The sequence below is a fragment of the Oncorhynchus nerka genome, linkage group LG20 (genome assembly GCF_034236695.1).
Source record: "Oncorhynchus nerka isolate Pitt River linkage group LG20, Oner_Uvic_2.0, whole genome shotgun sequence".
Classification (NCBI taxonomy): Eukaryota; Metazoa; Chordata; class Actinopteri; order Salmoniformes; family Salmonidae; genus Oncorhynchus; species Oncorhynchus nerka.
Genome location: NC_088415.1, coordinates 69,385,596 through 69,406,484, shown reverse-complemented (window position 1 = coordinate 69,406,484; position 20,889 = coordinate 69,385,596). Strand labels below are relative to the sequence as shown.

General features: G+C 40.8%; 2 protein-coding genes and 1 long non-coding RNA gene across 3 annotated transcripts; 2 read left to right on the top strand and 1 right to left on the bottom strand.

The window, feature by feature from the left end:
• The first annotated feature begins 262 nt into the window (after nucleotides 1-262).
• Nucleotides 263-2,384, top strand: LOC115101776 (uncharacterized). The gene is made up of 3 exons (XR_003859356.2): nucleotides 263-713; nucleotides 824-994; nucleotides 1,261-2,384. It is a non-coding gene; the product is annotated as an uncharacterized LOC115101776 (long non-coding RNA).
• Nucleotides 2,385-11,576: 9,192 nt separating this feature from the next.
• Nucleotides 11,577-14,286, top strand: LOC115101775 (fat storage-inducing transmembrane protein 1-like). Its single transcript, XM_029621242.1, has 2 exons — nucleotides 11,577-12,492; nucleotides 13,398-14,286. Exons 1-2 carry the CDS (start codon nucleotides 12,314-12,316, stop codon nucleotides 14,047-14,049), a joined length of 831 nt encoding a protein of 276 aa, XP_029477102.1. The 5' UTR covers nucleotides 11,577-12,313; the 3' UTR covers nucleotides 14,050-14,286.
• Nucleotides 14,287-16,060: 1,774 nt separating this feature from the next.
• Nucleotides 16,061-20,818, bottom strand: LOC115103024 (tRNA selenocysteine 1-associated protein 1-like). Its single transcript, XM_029623590.2, has 9 exons — nucleotides 20,461-20,818; nucleotides 19,637-19,734; nucleotides 19,183-19,282; nucleotides 18,672-18,724; nucleotides 18,338-18,469; nucleotides 17,732-17,851; nucleotides 17,317-17,563; nucleotides 17,125-17,170; nucleotides 16,061-16,947 (listed from the first exon to the last, which is right to left on the bottom strand). Exons 1-9 carry the CDS (start codon nucleotides 20,494-20,496, stop codon nucleotides 16,805-16,807), a joined length of 975 nt encoding a protein of 324 aa, XP_029479450.1. The 5' UTR covers nucleotides 20,497-20,818; the 3' UTR covers nucleotides 16,061-16,804.
• Between the last annotated feature and the right edge of the window lie 71 nt (nucleotides 20,819-20,889).

The following is a 20,889-nucleotide window of genomic DNA, read 5'->3' as shown; positions in this document are numbered from 1 at the left end:
GCCATCAAGGAAATATCAATAGTTGAGCCATTAAGCCCTTCCCCTTCAGTCATCCTCCACATCCAGCACAACCCGGTCAACAATGAATAGGACCAGTACTGTAGACCTGGACATCTGGCCCGGAGAACTTCACTGTCCCTTGGGGCAAAATGTGCATCAGCCATCGCCAGAGGCACACTGCCAACCCCTGGAGAACGAAGAGAGATGGTGAGAATTACAGTAGGTGCAATGAGAGTTGTTGAACCTAAGCCAACCAGAGCAGATTGCCGTACAATAGCCAAGAGGATGGTACAACAGTTGCCGAAAATCTTTGCTGATACAATGAAAGATGGCTCTACAATTGGGAGTGGCCATGGATCCCTGTTAAACCAGAGGAAAAGACGCGTTGAGCATAAGAATGGTGATAATCCTCTGGTACGACTAAGAAAGAGAAAAACACTCAGGCTCATTGACTGCAAGAGGGCCAACTGACGAATACGGCTGTGTAAGATGGCAACCTGACTTTCCCACTGAAGAAACGGAAGAACCTTTGACGGCAAAGCATGAGAAAATGAAGCAGTTTTATTCCAAAGAAGGGCCTACAGGAGGTGACAGAGGACAACTCTCGCAGCTCATGCAAGCAACATTTGACTTACAGCGCAGTGCCATCAACGCTAGCCCAGCACCTAAGGTAGCCGAGCTGAGGAGTGAGTCACTAAGACTGATTGTTCAAGGTAGTGTATCCAATAAGACTTTCTGTGTGAGTCATTGTTTTTAGACAGGGCCGTACAATCGCAAAGTTTCACAGAAGTAATTGTGAAACATGTAAGTGATCTGATTTCAGGGGACATAACGACTGCTGCCAAATGGGATGACAAGCATCGAGAAGGAGGTCGTGATGACGGTCCACTCAAACTTTGTGGAAGCGCCGGCAGCTTTTTTTTTTTGCCTCATTCTACACCTTCAATCTGCAATACCAAGAGCAGGCTTCACGCACCCTAAAGTTCATCCAAAGGTACACAATTCTTCCTTGGGAGAATTCCTTTGGGGTCGGGGGCTTTAAACGGAGGCATTTTGTGTCACAGCTTGGTTTGATAGGTTAATTGAATCAATATATGTTGATAAGTTTGAAAGGCTCCTTTGTCAGAGCGTAAACACATAGCGAAGTCATTATTTGAGCTGGGGACAATGTACAGAGGTAATGCAGCACACTTCAGACACTATTTAAGACATCAGGGGACATAATCATCTTTCAGCAATGTGTATGCTCTTTGTTTTCAGATGTTTTGCTGGAATCAATGCATCCACTGGCTCGAGGACCGCCACAGCAGAGGTCATCAGCAAGAAAAGCAGAAAGGGAGTGGAGAAGAAGAGCCACACAATGAATGTACATGTCTGTACTCTGCCCAGGAAGATAATGGACTTAGAAAAGCTATAGACTAGTTCCTATTGGCCATACATTTAATTTATTTGAGTCAATTGTGACCTGCTCAAGTAAGTTTGGTTTGTCACTGGGGTTGGCTCTTTTTTTGTGTTTAACAATTATCCAGTATGCACTGAAATTGACAAATTGTTGAGGAAGTAATGCTACTTTGGATGTTTGGAAATGTCTGGCATTTACTCAACTTGAGCAGGCAACCCTTATTAAAGCTTGAGCATGTAGTTTTGGGAAGGGCCAAATTAGAAATCTGGGAATAGGACAAAATATCCATTGATCTTTTCTGACCTTAATCTCACAATTCTAAAGTCTAATTACCCTTCCCAAAAAGACATACTCTGTGTTTAACCTGGGAGTGAAGGTAATGACAAACCTAAGATAAGGCCAGGCAGAGAGCAGGCCTACTACCCCTCTTAGCAGGAAACAATATTTTTTTTTAAATGTATAGCTCAAAGCGAGGCAATGTGATTTTTTGAGTTACCTGTGTGTGAAAAGTTATTTTTATTTCAAAAGCTAAGATATGTACCAGTGCTTTTCTTATCTGTAATTATGTCACTTTCTATGGTGGAACAGTTGTAAACATGCACCTTATTCAGGACATTGATATATATTTTTTTCATTGATACACTTGAAATATTTTTGTTGAAAAAAATGGCTTTGCATCTGAATGCAGAATAGCCTTGTGACAAACTATCAATATTTGTTTAATGTCACATACAAGCTAGAATATCATACCAATACTGTTAAGATGAACAATTGTATTTTGTCCTAATGAATAATTTAAAAATGTACACATTTTGATAGGTGCTGGGGGAAAGGTGTAGGTTTGTCGTTGAGGCATTTATGATGCAGCACATTTGGCTACGGTTTATTGGCATTTCCCACCTAGCAATGGTGAAGTTGTACTATGGGAGCTTATTGAAAGTGTTTGTCACTTTTTTTGTTTGTTAACATTAAACCATGCTTAAGAAGATATTATTTGTATTGTGTTTACTTGTTTTGGTAATGCAAACGTTTTAGAAGTTTACAGTACTATTGGCATATTTTATCTGTAAATGTCATGTTACTTTAAAATCACATACAATAGAACTGTAGGAAAATACTGGAAAATAAATCACAGTAATTTAACGGCAATTCGAGTTGCCAAGTAAATCCTGTAAATGTCATCAATATAAGTAATTATAGAAAGCACAATAATATATTGCAATTATAAAGGTGTACAGGTACTGTAAAAATACAGCAAATTGCTGTTAATTATAAACAGTAAGTTATTGTAGTTCATCTACAGCAACATGTTGTTAATCACTGATTAACAGGGAAAAAAATGCTCTTAATATTATGTAATTTCTATAGTCTTTTTTTTATTTTTTACAGTGTACTCATTACTCCACATGCTTAATCTAAGTCACTTTTGTTTTGAGCCGACATCCAGAACGGGGCATTACAGAACAGGGCACCCGGCTAATGCTCAGGCGGCAGACCGGTTCCAAAATTTATGCAATCACTTTTCACCCGGTGCAAAACTAGGCCTATCCTGGCGCCCAGGCCAGCTTAATCGAATCCAAACAATGACAATTTCATCCTAGATAGTTATTGAGATAAGAAGGGGAATGTCGAGCGGTAAGCCTAATGAAGCCAACTGTAGACGAAAGTTGGTGAGTGAAGTTGGGGTAGATGCATCTGCAACAGTCAAGTCAGACACTAGTGGTTTTCCAAAAGCAAGGCCCAGATCAACATGGCAGTGTCAACATAACTGCTAGTGTTTATAAAATAAATTATGTAAAAACATTGAAATAAACATTTCTATACCTGCATATCACACACTCAAGAACTGAAAACTAACGTTTGAACAATATTGGTTAGAGAGAGGTCTCAAATGTAACTTTCATTTGTATACTCTGAAGCTTTAGAATTACGGCAAAGTTGGCTCCTGTTTCAGTCACATCTTTGGCCACATTTGTTTGTGTGGGTCAAACAAAAGCACACTAATGATAGGTTGACAAATAGTGTAGTGGCTGCATGCTGAAGTTGTTGAAGTACAACTGCAGAAACTTGCAGTCAAAACTTCATGAACTTTGATCACATGATTTTTGCCAAGTGTATGCAGTCAAAATGTCAGTGCAAGTCAGATTTCTTTTCTCCCATAATGCAACACACTTTGAACAGCACCGACTTCACAAAAGGGATCCTCTCGAACATGCCCAGACTTCAGTTTTAGAATAGCCAGAGGATAGAGCATGTCTCTCTGCAAGTTCAATGTAGGTACTTGATTTTGAAAATGATTTTGAAATATTATTTTTTTAACAACTTTTGTCAGTCATTATTTATGTAAATAGCCATTAAATGTATGTTCAGTGTCATGTCCTCTTCAAAGTTGCATGTGAGCTCAACTACCAGAAGCGTCTGCATGCATCCTGACTCCTGTGGGAATGACATGCCACATGTCTGCCTTATCATCTCCTCTCGTTCCCTCCTGTGTCCTCATCTGAGAGGACTTACGGGAGTTGAAAAGAACTGACCGCATTCAGCAGTGCAGCTGTTAGTATTGTCAGTCAGAGCCTAACCAGGGGATCAGAGGTAAATTCCAGTCCAACTGCTGAATGTTCTATTCTCAGAGGCATAGAGAGACAAATACACAAATTGTTTTTGGTCATCACCAACGACAGAATAGTTGTTGGATAAGGAAAGATATTTGGAGAATTATACTGGTCATATTTATGCTTATATTTTGACAGTGATGTGTTTCTCAAGGTACTGTATGTTTGTGGATACAAAGTTTACATTTAACATCCCGAGGACACCATATTTTTGATCAGATGTTTGTTTTTGTTTTGTTATCTCTCTCTCTGTTGTCTCAATTCCCTCATAGACCTTTTTGGCATCTATTATTTCTGTGAACATAGAACAATTTAGTGAGTGTCAGATGAAAACAAGGAGACAGGAAAAGGTCACAGGCTTAGTAATAGAATAGCATGGGATAACGACAGTGAAACATCCATTAATACCAAGGGAGACATAAGGCTGGAGCCCAGGGTAAATATTTTGGACGCAGGAGCCATTAAGAAACAAGTAGCATTCTACATATTTTAGATTGCTGACACAATGACATGAATACTACATCCAGAAATTCACGAGCTCTGCTTTCAAAACACACCCACATGCAATTTAATGAACATGTGTAATACATATTTTGACCACATAGTGGCAGTGATGCCACATCAATATAGGCCTATTTCAGTGGCCAAGTTATTCTTGGATGGTGATTGAAAAATTGTAAGGACATCAAGCCACTCAACTCTGTTAAGTAGTGAAGGAGAAAGGGTGCATGGGTCATTCTCCCAAAATAGTGGCTTTTTGACCAGCCATTTAAAAAATTTTTTTTTTTTTTTTGACCGAAACATAGATCATTGTTGTTTTTTTTTAAACCTAATGGAAATCAACATAAATTACAGCTGAATGTACTTTGATATTTTACTACATAAAATGTTTGCTAAATGCTTGTGTTGCCTTTCTGTCAATGGGGTTACCTATATTTTAATGTTAATTCAGGCTTTACAGAATGTAATTTGACTACACCTACAGTGTCTTTGGAAAGTATTCAGACCCCTTGACTTTTTCCACATTTAAAAATAAAAACTGAAATACCTTATTTACATAAGTATTGAGACCCTTTGCTATGAGACTCAAAATTGAGTTCAGGTGCATCCTGTTTCCATAGATCATCCTTGAGATGTTTCTACAACATGATTGGAGTCCACCTGTGGTAAATTCAATTGATTGGACATGATTTGGGAAGGCACACACCTGTCTATATAAGGTCCCACGGAAGGTCCCACGTGTCAGAGCAAAAACCTTCCAGAAGGACAACCATCTCTGCAGTACTCCACCAATCAGGCCTTTATGGTAGAGTGACCAGACAGAAGTCACTCCTCAGTAAAAGGCACATGACAGCCCGCTTGGAGTTTGACAAAAAGCACCTGAAGAGACTAAGACCATGAGAAACAAGATTCTCTGGTCTGATGAAACCAAGATTGAACTCACGTCTGGAGGAAACCTCGCACCTTCCCTACGGTGAAGCATGGTGGTGGCAGCATCATGCTGTGGGGATGTTTGTCAGCGACAGGAACTGGGAGACTAGTCAGGATCAAGGCAAAGATGAACGGAGCGAAGTACAGAGAGATCCTTGATGAAAATCTGCTCCAGAGTGCTAAGGACTTCAGACTGGGGCGAAGGTTCACCTTCCAACAGGACAACGACCCTAAGCACACAGTCAAGACAATGCAGGATTGGCTTCGGAACAAGTCTCTGAATGTCCTTGAGTGGTCCAGCCAGAGCTGGGACTTAAACCCGATCTAACATCGTTGGAGAGACCTGAAAAAAGCTGTGCAGCAACGCTCCCCATCCAACCTGACAGAGCTTGAGAGGATCTGCAGAGAAAAATGGGAGAAACTCCCCAAATACAGGTATGCCAAGCTTGTAGCGTCATATACAAGAAGACTTGAGGCTGTAAAGTACTGAAGTACTTTGTTGAAGCACCTTTGGCTGTGAGCGTTGCTGCACAGCTTTTTTCAGGTCTTTCCAAAGATGCTGACAGGGGTATGAAATAGAGTACACCGCCGTGCAGTCTCCATAGACAAACATTGGCAGTAGAATGGCCTTACTGAAGAGCTCAGTGACTTTCTTTTTTTTTAAATGTTTTTTTTTTTTACCCCTTTGTTCTCCCCAATTGGTAGTAGTTACAGTCTTGTTTAATCGCTGCAACTCCCGTACGGACTCGGGAGAGGCGAAGGTCGAGAGCCATGCGTCCTCCGAAACCCAACCCAACCTAGCCACACTGTTTCTTGACACAATGCACATCCAACCCGGAAGCCAGCCGCACCAATGTGTCAGAGGAAACACCTGGCGACCTGATCAGCGTGCACTGCACCTGGCCCGACACAGAAGTCGCTAGTGCGCGATGAGACAAGGATACCCCTGCCGGCCAAACCCTCCCTAACCCGGCCCCATTGTCCTCCCCACGGCCCCCCGGTCGCGGCCGGCTGCAACAGAGCTTGGGCTCGAACCCAGAATCTCTGGTGGCACAGCTAGCACTGCGATGCAGTGCCTTAGACCACTGCGCCACCTGGGAGGCCCTAGCTCAGTGACTTTCAAGGTGGCACCGTCATATGATGCCACTGTTCCAACAAGTCAGTTCGTAAAATTTCTGCCCTATTAGAGCTTCCCCGGTCAACTGTAAGTGCTGTTATTGTGAAATGGAAACTTCTAGGATAAACAACGACTCAGTTGTGAAGTGGTAGGCCACACAAGCTCACAGAATGCGATAGTCGAGTGTTGAAGCAAGTAGTGCGTAAAAATTGTCTGTCCTCGGTTGCAACACTCACCATTGAGTTCCAAACTGCCTCTGGAAGTAACTTCAGCACAGTCAGCACAATAACTGTTTATCGGGAGTTTCATGCAATGGGTTTCCATGACTGAGCAGCCGCACACAAGCCTAAGATCACCATGCGCAATGCCAAGCCTCTGCTGGAGTGATGTAAAGCTTGCTGCCATTGGACTCTGGAACAGTGGAAACGTGCTCTTTGAAGTAATGAATCATGCTTCACCATCTGGCAGTCCGAAGGACAAATCTAGGTTTGGCAGATGCCAGGAGAACACAACCTGGCCCAATGTATAGTGCCAACTGAAACGTTTGGTGGAGGAGGAATAATGGTCAGAAAAAAACTGACTTAGAATTCAATTATAATGAAACGAAAAATCTCTCACTGGCTATAAAGTCATTCAAAAATGCCTATTCTATGTGCGCTATTTCAATGCATCCCGTGATTAAATTTCGTTTTTGCGTCTTTTACTTTCGGTTTTGTACACCAAAAAAGTGTTAAACAAAAATAGATATTTTTAAAATATATTTTAGATTTTACATTCTTCAAAGTATCCACCCTTTGGCTTGATGACAGTTTTGCACACTCTTGGCATTCTCTCAATCAGTTTTATGAGGAATGCATTTCCAACAGTCATGAAGGAGTTCCTAGATATGCTGAGTACTTGTTGGTAGCTTTTCCTTCACTCTGCGATCCAACTCATCCAAAACCATCTCAATTGAGTTGAACTAGTCATGGGTGCACCTCAGCCACGCTCAAGGTCCGAAACGATATCACAACCGCCATCGATAAAAAACAATACTGTGCAGCCGTCTTCATCGACCCGGCCAAGGCTTTCGACTCTGTCAATCACCGCATTCTTATCGGCAGACTCATCAGCCTTGGTTTCTCAAATGACTGCCTCGCCTGGTTCACCAACTACTTCTCAGATAGAGTTCAGTATGTCAAATCGGAGGGCCTGTTGTCCGGACCTCTGGCAGTCTCTATGGGGGTGCCACAGGGTTCAATTCTCGGGCTGACTCTTTTCTCTGTATACATCAATAATGTCGGTCTTGCTGCTGGTGATTCTCTGATTCACCTCTACGCAGACGACACCATTCTGTATACTTCTGGCCCTTCTTTGGACACTGTGTTAACAAACCTCCAGACGAGCTTCAATGCCATACAACACTCCTTCCGTGGCCCCCAACTGCTCTTAAATGCAAGTAAAACTAAATGCATGCTCTTCAACCGATCGCTGCCCGCACCTGCCCGCCCGTCTAGCATCACTACTCTGGACGGTTCTGACTTAGAATATGTCTACATCTACAAATATCTAGGTGTCTGGTAAGACTGTAAACTCTCCTTACAGACTCATATCAAACATCTCCAATCCAAAATCAAATCTACAATCGGCTTCCTATTTACCAACAAAGCATCCTTCACTCATGCTGCCAAACATACCCTTGTAAAACTGACTATCCTACCAATCCTTGACTTCGGCGATGTCAAATACAAAATAGCCTCCGACACTCTACTCAGCAAATTGGATGTAGTCTATCACAGTGCCATCCGTTTTGTCACCAAAGCCCCATATACTACCCACCTTTCAAAGTTATTGAGATTTTTCGCATTGACTGATGTCTTAAAGTAACGATGGACTGTCATTTCTCTTTTCTTATTTGAGCTGTTCTTGCCATAATATGGACTTGGTCTTTTACCAAATAGAGCTATCTTCTGTATAACACCCCTACCCTACTTTGTCACAACAAAACTGATTGGCTCAAACACATTAAAAGAAGGAAGAAATTCCACAAATAAACTTTTAACAAGGCACACCTGTTAATTGAAATGCATTCCAGGTGACTACCTCATGAAGCTGGTTGAGAGGATGCCAAGAGTGTGCAAAGCTGTCATCAAAGCAAAGGGCGGCTACTTTGAAGAATCCAAAATCTAAAATATATTTTGATTTGTTTAACACTTTTTTGGTTACTACATGATTCCATGTGTTATTTCATAGTTTTGATGTCTTCACTATTATTCTACAATGTAGAAAATAGTCAACATAAACAAAATCCCTGAAATGATTAGGTGCGTCTAAACCTTTGACTGGTACTGTACTTCAGCTGTAACTGGTTCTGTTGCACTCATATTTGACAGACATGGACTATCTTCTTTTTTAACAATAGCCTGTATAGAAATCAAAACGTCTCTGGTCCTGCAGCATACTAAAAAAGATTCTGCTCAATTCTATGTCATATAAAATTACATAGAATTACATGAAATGCATTTATAAAAGGCAATTTGTTTCTCAGTCTGCAAATAATATGATCGATTCATACGGTGCTTTTATTATAATGGAGATCTTTGTCCCCTACCCCGGTCTGCGAATCCACATCTGGATACTTTGCCATGTAATGCTTACAATAGGAGGAACCGTTTTTAAAACTGCATCTAAGCCTCTGGTCTGTCCTAGGACTAAGGGTAAACATGTTCTTTGCTATTCACTTTATGTTTTAATTATTATTTTGGGGATAGGGGAGGGTCACTTCAAGCATTCAGGAAGGGAAGAAATATATTTTCAATTCAGAGAGGTCCGATTTTCTCAAGGTATCCCTCATTATAAGTCATGTACAGTCCCTTAGATTATCATAGTTTCAGTAGGTCTATACTAAAAGGCATATCATGAAAATACGTCCTCTCATCACATAAGCCTACACCTCTAGATTTCAAAGTGCAAAAATATTCAGCAAGAATGCAAGATGAGTGTCTTGTCAACAGTAGATCAAGGTGTGTGCTAAATCACTGATGCTATGAGAGAAGAATGTGCAATGATATTTTGGGAAAGACCAATGGCAAAATGTTTTATTTGGGTAGCTGAGGGGTAGCTTGATCGTTGCGTAGGGGTGCTTGCAATCGATGAGGGTGCTTGCATTCGATGGTGTACATGTGTTCAAATTACATTCTGTCTTGGGAGTGCGAATGGCCCACTGGGCATACACGAGTTGAATCAACATTGTTTTCACATCCCTTCTAGGCTTTGCCCCTGGAGCCTCATGGGCAAAACAGATCTACTACATCCATTGGCCTTAATAAAACAAATCCAGTGGGAATTTGCCCCCACGAGGAATTTTGCTTCTACAAGTTACAGTGCCTTCAGAAAGTAATCAGACCCCTTGACTTTTTACAAATGTTGTTGTGTTACAAGGTGGTATTAAAATGGATTTAATTGTACTTTTTTTTATTACAATTTACACAAAATATTCAGTAAGGTCAGAATAGAAGAAAATGTGTAAAACAATTATGGATAAAACACTAATATCTTGATTACATAAGTATTCAACCCCCTGAGTCAATACAAGTTAGAATCACCTTTGGCAGAGATAGTACTTCATCATTTAGTACTTCATTGCAAACAGAAGCATGTTTTAAAATGTTGTTATTCTGTACAGGCTTCCTTCTTTTCACTCTGTCATTTAGGTTGGTATTGTGGAGTAACTACAATGTTGTTGATCCATCACAGCCATTAATCTCTAACTGTTTCAAAGTTACTATTGGCCTAATGGTGTAAATTCTGAGCGGTTTCCTTCCTCTCCGGCAACTGAGTTAGGAAGGACGCCTGTATCTTTGTAGTGACTGGGTGTATTGATACACCATTCTAAGTGTAATTAATAACTTCACCATGCTCAACTTATGTGACTCGTTTTTTATTACTGAACTTATTTAGGTTTGCCATAACAAATACTTATTGACTCAAGACATTTCAGCTTTTCATTTTTAATGAATTTACTCAAATTTCTAAAAACATAAATCCACTATGACATTATACAGTATTGTGAGTAGGCCAGTGACACAAAATCTCAATCCAGACAGAACAAAATGTGGAAAAGGGGTGTGAATATTCTGAGGGCACTGTACATGCTAGATATAGACTTTCTCTGTATATAGGCAGACAGAGAAAATAGACAGCAGTGAGGGATGTCAGTCAGGAATACTTGAGCTAGAAATGTCAGCGTGTGAGAGAGAGGGAGAAGGAGAGAGAGAAGGGGGAGAGAGAGAGAGAGAGAGGGGGGAGAGAGGAAGAAGGAGAGAGAGAAGGAGAGAGAGAGAGAGAAGGGGAGAGAGAGAGAGAGAAGGGGGAGAGAAAGAGAGAGAGAGAGGGGGAGGAAGAAGGAGAGAGAGAAGGAGAGAGAGAAGGAGAGAGAGAGAGAGAGAAGGGGAGAGAGAGAGAGAGAGAGAGAGAAGGGGAGAAAGAGAGAGAGAGAGAGAGAGAGAGAACAGCTCCAACTCACTGATTGACAGAGACAGGCTTCTAGGCCTACACCAACAGCTGAGTCTAAGAATGGTGGCTGGGCGGGTGTGGACACAGTACACAGGTTATAGATATAAATAGAAGACACATGGAGGAGACCTAGTTATTTAGAATGTTACTGACATTTACAGTAGAGAGTTAAAGAAAACAAAATTAAATCGTGGAACTGTGGGCCAACCAATTCAACTGGGACAGTATTTGGGAGCTCTAGCGCTTACTATAATCAAATATCGTTGCACAACTTCACACTGCTCATAATGAGTTGAAAGATATTATAAACAAAGTGCGTACTCAGCATTAATGTAGTCTTTTTTTTGGAATGCACACAAATACCACAATAATCACATTAACACAGTAACACACAATCACATTAACAGTGGGGTACTTGCTGATTCACTCAATACATTCTGTAACCCCTAAAAATGTTGTAAAAGGTAATGTGACACCTGCAACGGAGGGATTTTCCAAAGGCGAGAACATATGTCCCACTCTGTCGGTGTCGATGAAAGGGTGAATGGGTGGAGTGAGACGGGAGCTGAGGGGATGTGGGACAGAGGAATCTCTGACTTCAGCTCTAACAGTTGGACTTTACGGTTTACTGTATGAGCACAAGGACAACGAACACGCCATTGTGGATTAGCATATTTTTTTTATGCTGCATGAGCAAGAGGTGGGCAGTTACCTCAGCAATAACAGGAAGAACAGTGGCAACACGTGGAAGTAAATCCAAAGTGGAAACCTAGTCAAGGTCAGACAAGGCAGGATTAAAATATTCTTCAACTGTGGAAAACTGCAAGATATTGAATAACAAATTAAGTGCAACATTTGTAGAAATGGGATGTACCAACTGTGTTGGATACAGGAGGTGAACAACTGGATTTGTGCACATTCAAATAAGTGAGCTTCTGAAAGTCAGAACACCTGCCACTTTATTTAAGACATCTACACATGAAGAGTTGAATGTCAAAAACTTGCAGAAGATTGCATCTCGATTGAATTACCAAACCTTTGGATTGATTCAATGAAAAGTGATTTACACCAACTGAAGGTATTGGTTTTGGATTATAACATACAGGATTGGTCAGTCACACGGGCATAGTAAGCAATACAGAAACAACAACCTACAGGATCATTGGATACACACATGAACTATAGGGTATAGATTTAAAGCCAGAGGAAGAGATAAAAAGCTTCATTATTGTTTCAGTTGAGATTTAGTCAGTTGAGATGTTTCTCAATACCCTTCTGGTGGTCTTGACTGACCTGGCAGCCGGACTCATGGGAAGTGCCAATTTCCGCCGCCATTTTCACCTGTTCTTGTCAGGCCTGATTGTGTTCGGACCTGCCCTGAGCATGTGGGTCTCCCAACACAGCATCTTTGCCAAAAGGACAAATTTTCTTTACAGGTGAGAACTAAGATGGGCCCAAATAACAATGCATGATTGCATTATTGTTTGTTTCAAGGTCTTTTTCTAAAGTACACAGCAACTTCAGAAAGTTTTCACACCACCTGACTTTTTACATATTTTGTTGTGTTACAGTCAGAATTTTGAGATTTTGTGACACTGGCCTACACACAATACCCCATCAATTCAAAGTAGAATTATGTTTGTAGACATGTTTACAAATTGATTAAAATGAAAAGCTGAAATGTCTTGAGTCAATAAGTATTCAACCCCTTTGTTATGGTAAGCCTAAATAAGTTCTGGAGTAAAAATGTGCTTAACAAGTCCCATAATAAGTTGCATGGACTCACTCTGTGTGCAATAGTAGTGTTTAACATGATTTTTGAATGTCTACCTCATCTCTGGACCCCACACATACAATTATTTGTAAAGGTCCCTAAGTTGAGCAGTGAATTTCAAACACAGATTCAACCACAAAGACCAAGGGGGTTTTCAAATGCCTTGCAAAGAAGGGCACCTATTGGTAGATGGTGAAGAAAAAAAAGCAAACATTGAATATCCCTTTGAGCATTGTGAAGTTATTAATTACACATTGGATGGTGTATCAATACACCCAGTCACTAAAAAGATACAGGCGCCTTCCTAACTCAGTTGCAGAAGAGGAAGGAAACTGTGCAGGGATTTCACCATGAGGCCAATGGTGACTTTAAAATAGTTAGTTAGTTTAATGGCTGTGAAAGGTGAAAACTGTGGATGGATCAACAACATTGTAGTTACTCCACAATACTAACCTAAATGACAGAGTGAAAAGAAGGAAGCCTGTACATAATAACAATATTCCAAAACATGCCTGCCAGTTAATTAAAACTATGTTCCAACCATCTTGTCATTTCTTTACCATTCAGAGCATTCCTGCGCTCAGGCTGGGGATGGACCTGCATCTTCGTCGGCTCCTTTGTCTTCCTCCTTTCCTTCTCAGTGCGCAGATCCCTCGTTCTCTCACTGCGACACCTGTCCAGGCTGGTGGTGGCAGGCGTGCTGTGGGTGGGGTTCCGAAAGCTTCTGGATGTCCTTGAGAACGCCACAGGGAGCTGCTACGAGCCCCTCAGCGTGGTAGATGGCCAGCCCACGGTGGACGGCCAGCCCTTCCTACTACTTCGGGAGGGGGCGAGCAAACAGTTGTGTGTGGGAAACGGCATGCTGTGGCGTGGCTATGAGGTCTCTGAGGACATTTTCTTGCTGTGTCTGTGCTGCCTGCTGGTGGCAGAGGAGACGGCCGTGTTCGGGCCCTACCTGACTCTGGGTGGGCCCTCGGGGGCCCCGCTGCGCCTGCTCTTCCTGTTCTGTGTCACTCTGCTAGGCCTCTGGATGTTCTTGCTTCTCTGCCTGCTGGCTTACTTCCCCGCATTCCCCACACAGATCTTAGGAGGGGCTCTGGGGTGTCTTAGTTGGAGGGGCCTGTATCAGGGCTGGTACCGCCTGGGCCCCAGCTGGTACTGTCCTGGACGACCAGGGGTGGGACTCTTCACCACGAAGGAAGGGGGGAAGCCTGAGTGAAAGAACGAGAGGAATGGTTATAGGCATAAACACACCTCATTAAACTTAGACAGGAAGCTAATGAATGTGATGTCTTTTTCAGGAACGAATTAGGGGCTAATTAAACCCTGTACAGAATTCTAAGTCATTTTAACTGATGTCAACTATCATAAAGTTATTGTACTTGATAAGAAATATTTGTTTGTGAACTTGTCTACAAGCAGTTTTATGATAAATAAAATTCTTCATACAATTCGATGGCTGCCTTTCAGACCTCAGGTGCCATCATTTTGCAAATGTACATGCATATCAATATGGTATTAACTAGGCCTCGAACACATTGTTACAGTGCATCTGACCATACAGCATTCATTACATAATGCTGTATCATTTTGATTATGCATCTTTGACAGTGCAGGACATGTACAGTTGAAGGTGGAAGTTTACATACACTTAGGTTGGAGTCATTAAAACTAGTTTTTTAACCACTCCACAAATTTTTGTTGACAAACTATAGTTTTGGCAAGTCGGTTAGGACATCTACTCTGTCTATGACACAAGTCATTTTTCCAACAATTGTTTACAGATGAATTCACTGGATCACAATTCCAGTGGGTCAGAAGTTAACATACACTAAGTTGACTGTGCCTTTACACAGCTTGGAAAATTCCAGAAAATTATGTCATGGCTTTAGAAGCTTCTGATATACCAAATGACATAATGAGTCAATTGGAGGTGTACCTTTGGATGTATTTCAAGGCCTACCTTCCAACTCAGTGCCTCTTCGCTTGACATCATGGGAAAATCCAAATAAATCAGCCAAGACCTCAGAAAGAAAATTGTAGACCACAAGTCTGGTTCATCCATGGGGGCAATGTCCAAACACCTGAAGGTACCACGTTCATCTGTACAAACAATAGTACGCAAGTATAAACACCATGGAACCAGGCAGCCATCATATCGCTCAGGAAGGAGCCGCGTTCTGTCTCCTAGAGATGAACGTATTTTGGTGCGAAAAGTGCAAATCAATACGAGAATAACAGCAAAGGACCTTGTGAAGATGCTGGAGGAAACAGGTACAAAAGTATCTATATCCACAGTCAAACGAGTCCTATATCAACATAACCTTTAAGGCCGCTCAGCAAGGAAGATGCCACTGCTCCAAAACCGGCATAAAAAAGCTAGACTACGGTTTGCAACTGCACATGGGGACAAAGATCGCATTTTTTGGAGAAATGTCCTTTGGTCTGATGAAACAAAAATAGAACTATTTGGCCATAATGACCATCGTTATATTTGGAGGAAAAAGGGGGAGGCTTGCAAGCTGAAGAACACCATCCCAGCCGTGAAGCACGGGGGTGGCATCATGTTGTGGGGGTGCTTGGCTGCAGGAGGGACTGGTGGACTTCACAAAATAGATGGCATCATGAGGTAGGAAAATGATGTGGATATATTGAAGCAACATCTCAAGACAGTCAGGAAGTTAAAGCTTGGTCGCAAATGGGTCTTCCAAATGGACAATGACCCCAAGCATACCTCCAAAGTTGTGGCAAAATGGCTTAAGGACAACAAAGTCAAGGTATTGGAGTGGCCATCACAAAGCCCTGACCTCAATCCCATGGTAAATTTGTTGAAAGAACTGAAAAAGCGTGTGCGAGCAAGGAGGCCAACAAACCTGACTCCGTTACACCAGCTCTGAGGAGGAACGGGCCAAAATTCACCCAACTTACTGTGGAAAGCTACCCAAAATGTTTGACCCTATTTAAATCATTTAAAGGCAATGCTACCATATACTAATTGAGTGTATGTAAACTTCTGACCCACTGGGAATGTGATGAAATAAATAAAATCTTAAATAAATCACTTACTATTATTCTGACATTTCACATTCTTAAAATAAAGTGGTGATCCTAAATGACCTAAAACAGGGCATTTTTACAAGGATTAAATGTTGGGATTTGTGAAAAACTTTAAATATATTTGGCTAAGGTGTATGTAAACGTCCGACTTCAACTGTAGGTAAGAAGGAAAATTAATTAATTGTGATTTATTAAAATCAGACCAAATGTGTTGAATGAAAATGTTAAACTTTGCATAAGCACCACTTTTCCGTGTCAAATTACAATTGGATAATACAGTCTACTACTGTTCTTAAACAACTTCAACATCTTGTTTTTTCCCCCTCCAAGTCAGCTTTAATAATACAATTATTTCAAAAGCTACAGGCACAAAAAAAAGCTGACATGAATTACAAGTCTAAGACAAATAGACAAGTTGTATAACATGAAAATGACAGGTAAATGCATTTAAAAGAAGAAAAAAAAGAAACCCACAGATTAAGCTAAAGTAAAGGTGAGATGCAAGCTTTTGAAATACAAGCTTAAATGTAAGTTTCTCATTTTTGAAAAATAGAGTTACACCAACATTTCTTTACATTTTCTTTCTGAAGACAAGATGGTACCCAAAACAGTGTGAAATAAAAAAACAAAGTGTCTGGGAGATGACGAACATTGGTTACTTGATATAATCAAATTAAAATGGAAGAATCAAGTTTCGGCAAAAAAAAACATCTAATAATAATAATAATAATCTAGAGACAGAAAAAAATAAGCAAAAGACGTGGACAATATATACAAATGGCCAATAACGTAGCTCAGAAACATAATGCGTCTCTACTGGTGATTATTTTTTTTAAACAACGCTGACATTTTCTGTGTGACTGCTCTTTTGGAGAAAATACACTTCATACTAAATTCATAGGACAAGTTGAAACAGATCAGGAAGTGGAAAAAGGAGGGATTTTTGAAGTGATGGTATCCAGTGGCTGCCAGTGACAGTTCATTAGTGAATCATAGAGCTCCTCACTCCCCTCCATGTATTCTTTGTTCAGTGCATCCACATCCAGGTGAGGATTGGGTTCTGGCAGGGAAGAGAGGGGAATGAAGAAGAGTAAATAAGTCAAGAAACCAAGGGTTTTGAATGCAACAGAGTCAGGCAATGGTAACAATACATTTAAAAGGAAGAACAAGAAAGACCTTATATCTGAAACGCATAGCATTTTCCTTTAGTGCATGTGAAAGTATAGTGAAGAGTTACCTTCTGCTGCCTCTTCTTCAGGCTCATCTGTGGACTCCTGTGTTTGCTAATGTGAAAAACAAGACCACAATGATTCATTTGTGTTGACACCTGTTAGCATGAAAACCATTATTAGACAGATTTCATTAGATTAAGGGACAGGTTATGGGAAATTATGAGGAAAGATCCCAGGAGCATGTAAGGACGCCTTACCTCTGAGGAAGTCTGCATGTCTGTGGGCATGGGGGGCATGCCGATGGGAGGTGGGGGTCCCATCATCCCATGGGGGCCTGGAGGGGGGTACCCCCCGTAGGGACCGTACCCACCATAGTTGTAGCTGTTGTACTGGTCATAGCCCCACTGAGGGTAGTAATTCTGGTTGGGTTGTTGATAATATGGCTGTTGGTAATTGTTGTGGTAGGAGTTGTGGTTCTGGTTGTTATAGCTGTTCATTTTATGGCTAAAAAGCAAGGAAACAGGAACAATTTATGTTAGGATCAGTGGATGTCAAGTTAGGAGGACAATCACACATAGTATATCAACTTTCAACAAAGACAGACCAGCATGACACTAATTGACCCTAATACAGTATAATTTATACACTTATTTCAGAAGATTAGAACCATACCTCTTGTTCACAGCTATGCTGATCCTGATTGGTTTCGTCCCCAGGCCTGAAGCATTCTGACACTCATCGATGGCTTTCTTCTGTTCGTTCTCATCTTCAAACTTGATGAAGCCATAACCTCTGCGAGAGCAAGCAAAATGCTAAAACCCTGAGCACATATTCTGTCCGAACTCGCCGTATCATGCTAATCAAATGCGTAATTAATTCGAAAAACAAAAATGGTATGGTAGAACTGAAACTTGTTGTTTTACTTTTAATATGAAGTAGCATCACTTCAATTGTGAGTTGCTCTTGCTTACCCTACATGGGGAAAACAATAGTTTTAGCATAAATGTCAGAAACAAACTTTTCCAGTATTTTGGGGGAAATATACCAGTGGTAAACAGTGGTGAAGATACCCAACACAGTAGTATATATACACACACATCCAATGTAATAAGAATTGTTATTGAAACAATTGTCTATTGTTAAAACGCCATGAGCTTTTACAAGGAATTTAAAAATGTAATGAAATGTCAGATTAATTCAAATTGTGTTTAAAAGCAGGTGGTGCATAACTAGCCTCACCAAATAACATGAATGTATAAGTCTGTTCAGCACACATACCTGGAGTTACCATACTGATCAGAGACCACTTTGCCTCCTTTGCAGGAAGGGTACTTCTTCAAGAAGAACTGATGAAGCTGGTAGTCGTCCACATCTGAAGACAGATCTCCCACAAAAACGGAAAATTCCGGGCTGAGGTTGCATAAAAGACAGACACAGAGAGAGGGATTACGAAGGTGAACCAACACCAAACCATCTAGCGGTTTCTTTCGCACAATCTTTTTTTCTGGAGATAGAAAACATCACACAGAACAGTGTGATATACTGCGGGTTCCAACAACAGTTCCAACAACAGAATCATGCATCAAATGAGGAAGAAAGTAAAACAGCTTACCCAGCCTCTGGCCGTTTCCCGTAAGTTGCATAGTTTAACTTAAACTTTCTGGGCTATACAGGAAGAAAGAACAAGCAATCAAGCACCTTCAAAGACAAATGCGTGTAGTAAGGACATATATTGCTGGAAAATAAAGAGTATATTATTAGAGAAGAACATTTTATTTGGTTTACATACCTCCACCACCCAGAACAGGCTTTATTCCATTCGTCAGTTAGTTCCTAACAGAGTTTATTCACCAGCTTTAAACAAAGTCAACTTACAAACAGCCTCAACCACCTTCATCAGGAAGAAAACGGAGCTCAGTAACTTTGCAGTAATGTAAATCTGAGATACTGTATTCCGTTCCTTCAACCTCAAATTAAGGTGGGGGCCAATGCTAGCGAAGCTCGGCTACCAACAACACATTTGAAACTAAAACTAGAGGGTGGTTGTCCGCTAATACATCTTCAGTAAGTTGTTCAAATGAACTATGAATTTTAGAAATGTCAAGCTTATGATGAGTGCTCACCGGATTTGATCCAGGAACTAGCTTCCCATTCAGTTGGTGAACGCATCGATCAACGCTGGTTTCGTCTGCCATTTCCACAAAGCAATAGCCCGCTGAACCACTGTAGAACAAGAGATTGTATTAGTGCCAACAGTGCGATACTGTTTATGTGGGGTAATAAATATTGCATTTTGAAATTACAGTATCAATTCACAGCTCTGTGGTAAGTAAACCAAGTAACTTCCCTAAAATGACAACAGGAGGTTCTAGAACAACTGACATTTAAGGTTAGGATAGCCTGGCATTGTAGCTGATAGGGTTAAATTACTCACAATGTATTTTAATTACTGACTGATTCTAATTTGGGAAAGTAGTTGCTTGATATATAGCCTACATAAAATAGTGTGGACTATTTAAAAACAAGGAAACACATGGCATTACTTGACTACATTACACAGAGGTGTGATGAACATACCCTGTTACTCTGTGGGTAATGATCTTAACACCATACGCCGTCTCGCCCATAGTGCTGAAGGCTTGTTTGATGAAATTCTCATCCATGTATGGGTCCAGCTTTGAAAAAGATTGTGTAGAGTTATCTGTCTGTAAGATATACACTTGCAAATATCCCATTCATATCCATGAAATATAAAGCAGGATACAGTACAAGCCGGGAAATAGAGAATAGTGAGAGAAGGCCTGGTTAGGTTAGGCATAATGTTAGCAGTGTGGTTAAAGTTAGGTTTAAAATGTTGATATAATTATGACTTTGTGGCTGTGGTAACTAGTGACGACCAAACATTTGTTGAACGTAATTCAATTCGTCAGACACTTCCTTCACCATGGAGTGGAGTTTAGTCAGCTATGATAACTAGTAACAACCCAAATGTTTAAACAAATGTCTGCTTGGGCTCAGGAGTAGCTGTAAACACGTTAGACTATTACCAAAGACAGGTTTAGAAACTCTTGATATTATTAGGTCCTCTACTACTAGGCCCAGCCAGGGCAGCGAGCTAGCCAAACTGTCGGGATTCGGAAACATTACTTTTGAGAAGTTAAAACATTTTAATTCGGTACCTAATACGTCACTGGCTGTATATCTTGTCCTGTTTTTAAACGAACGTCCACATAACCATACAGAATACACTTCACATCACAACAATTGGGGAATTTAGCTAGCTGACGTTAGCAAGCTAGATAACGTTACTAGCTAGCTAGTCTCCTGTAGCTAAAGTAGCTGGCTAAAACGTTTGCCTTCAGTCAGTTAGTAACAAGACGATTAAAACAGAGCGAACGTACATCACCCATCCAGAGGCTTGTCATCCTGTTGAACATATTGGTGGTTTATTTTCGGGGTGTATCCTACAAACACGAATATGTAGCTACTAGTTAAGTTTTATAAATTGATAGCTCTTCCTGCTGAAACTGGTGCTACTAAAATCAAAGATGGTGAAGACCACGCCTCCGGAAATTCGGTTAGCTAAATAAATGGACTAGCAAGAATGGACACATCTTGAATTAATTTCCGCATTAGATTATGTAGGCGACTTCAAAATGATTGACTTTATAGATCAGTGTTAACAAAACAATAAACCTCAGGGCCAGTGGTTTGGACCTTATTTTCGCTAGGGGGATGTGGATTCTATCAGTCCTTCGAAGAATTGTGACGATATTTTCTTTCGGCTTTGATTATTCAGGAGGGCAACCGCTACCTTTCCCACCAATCAT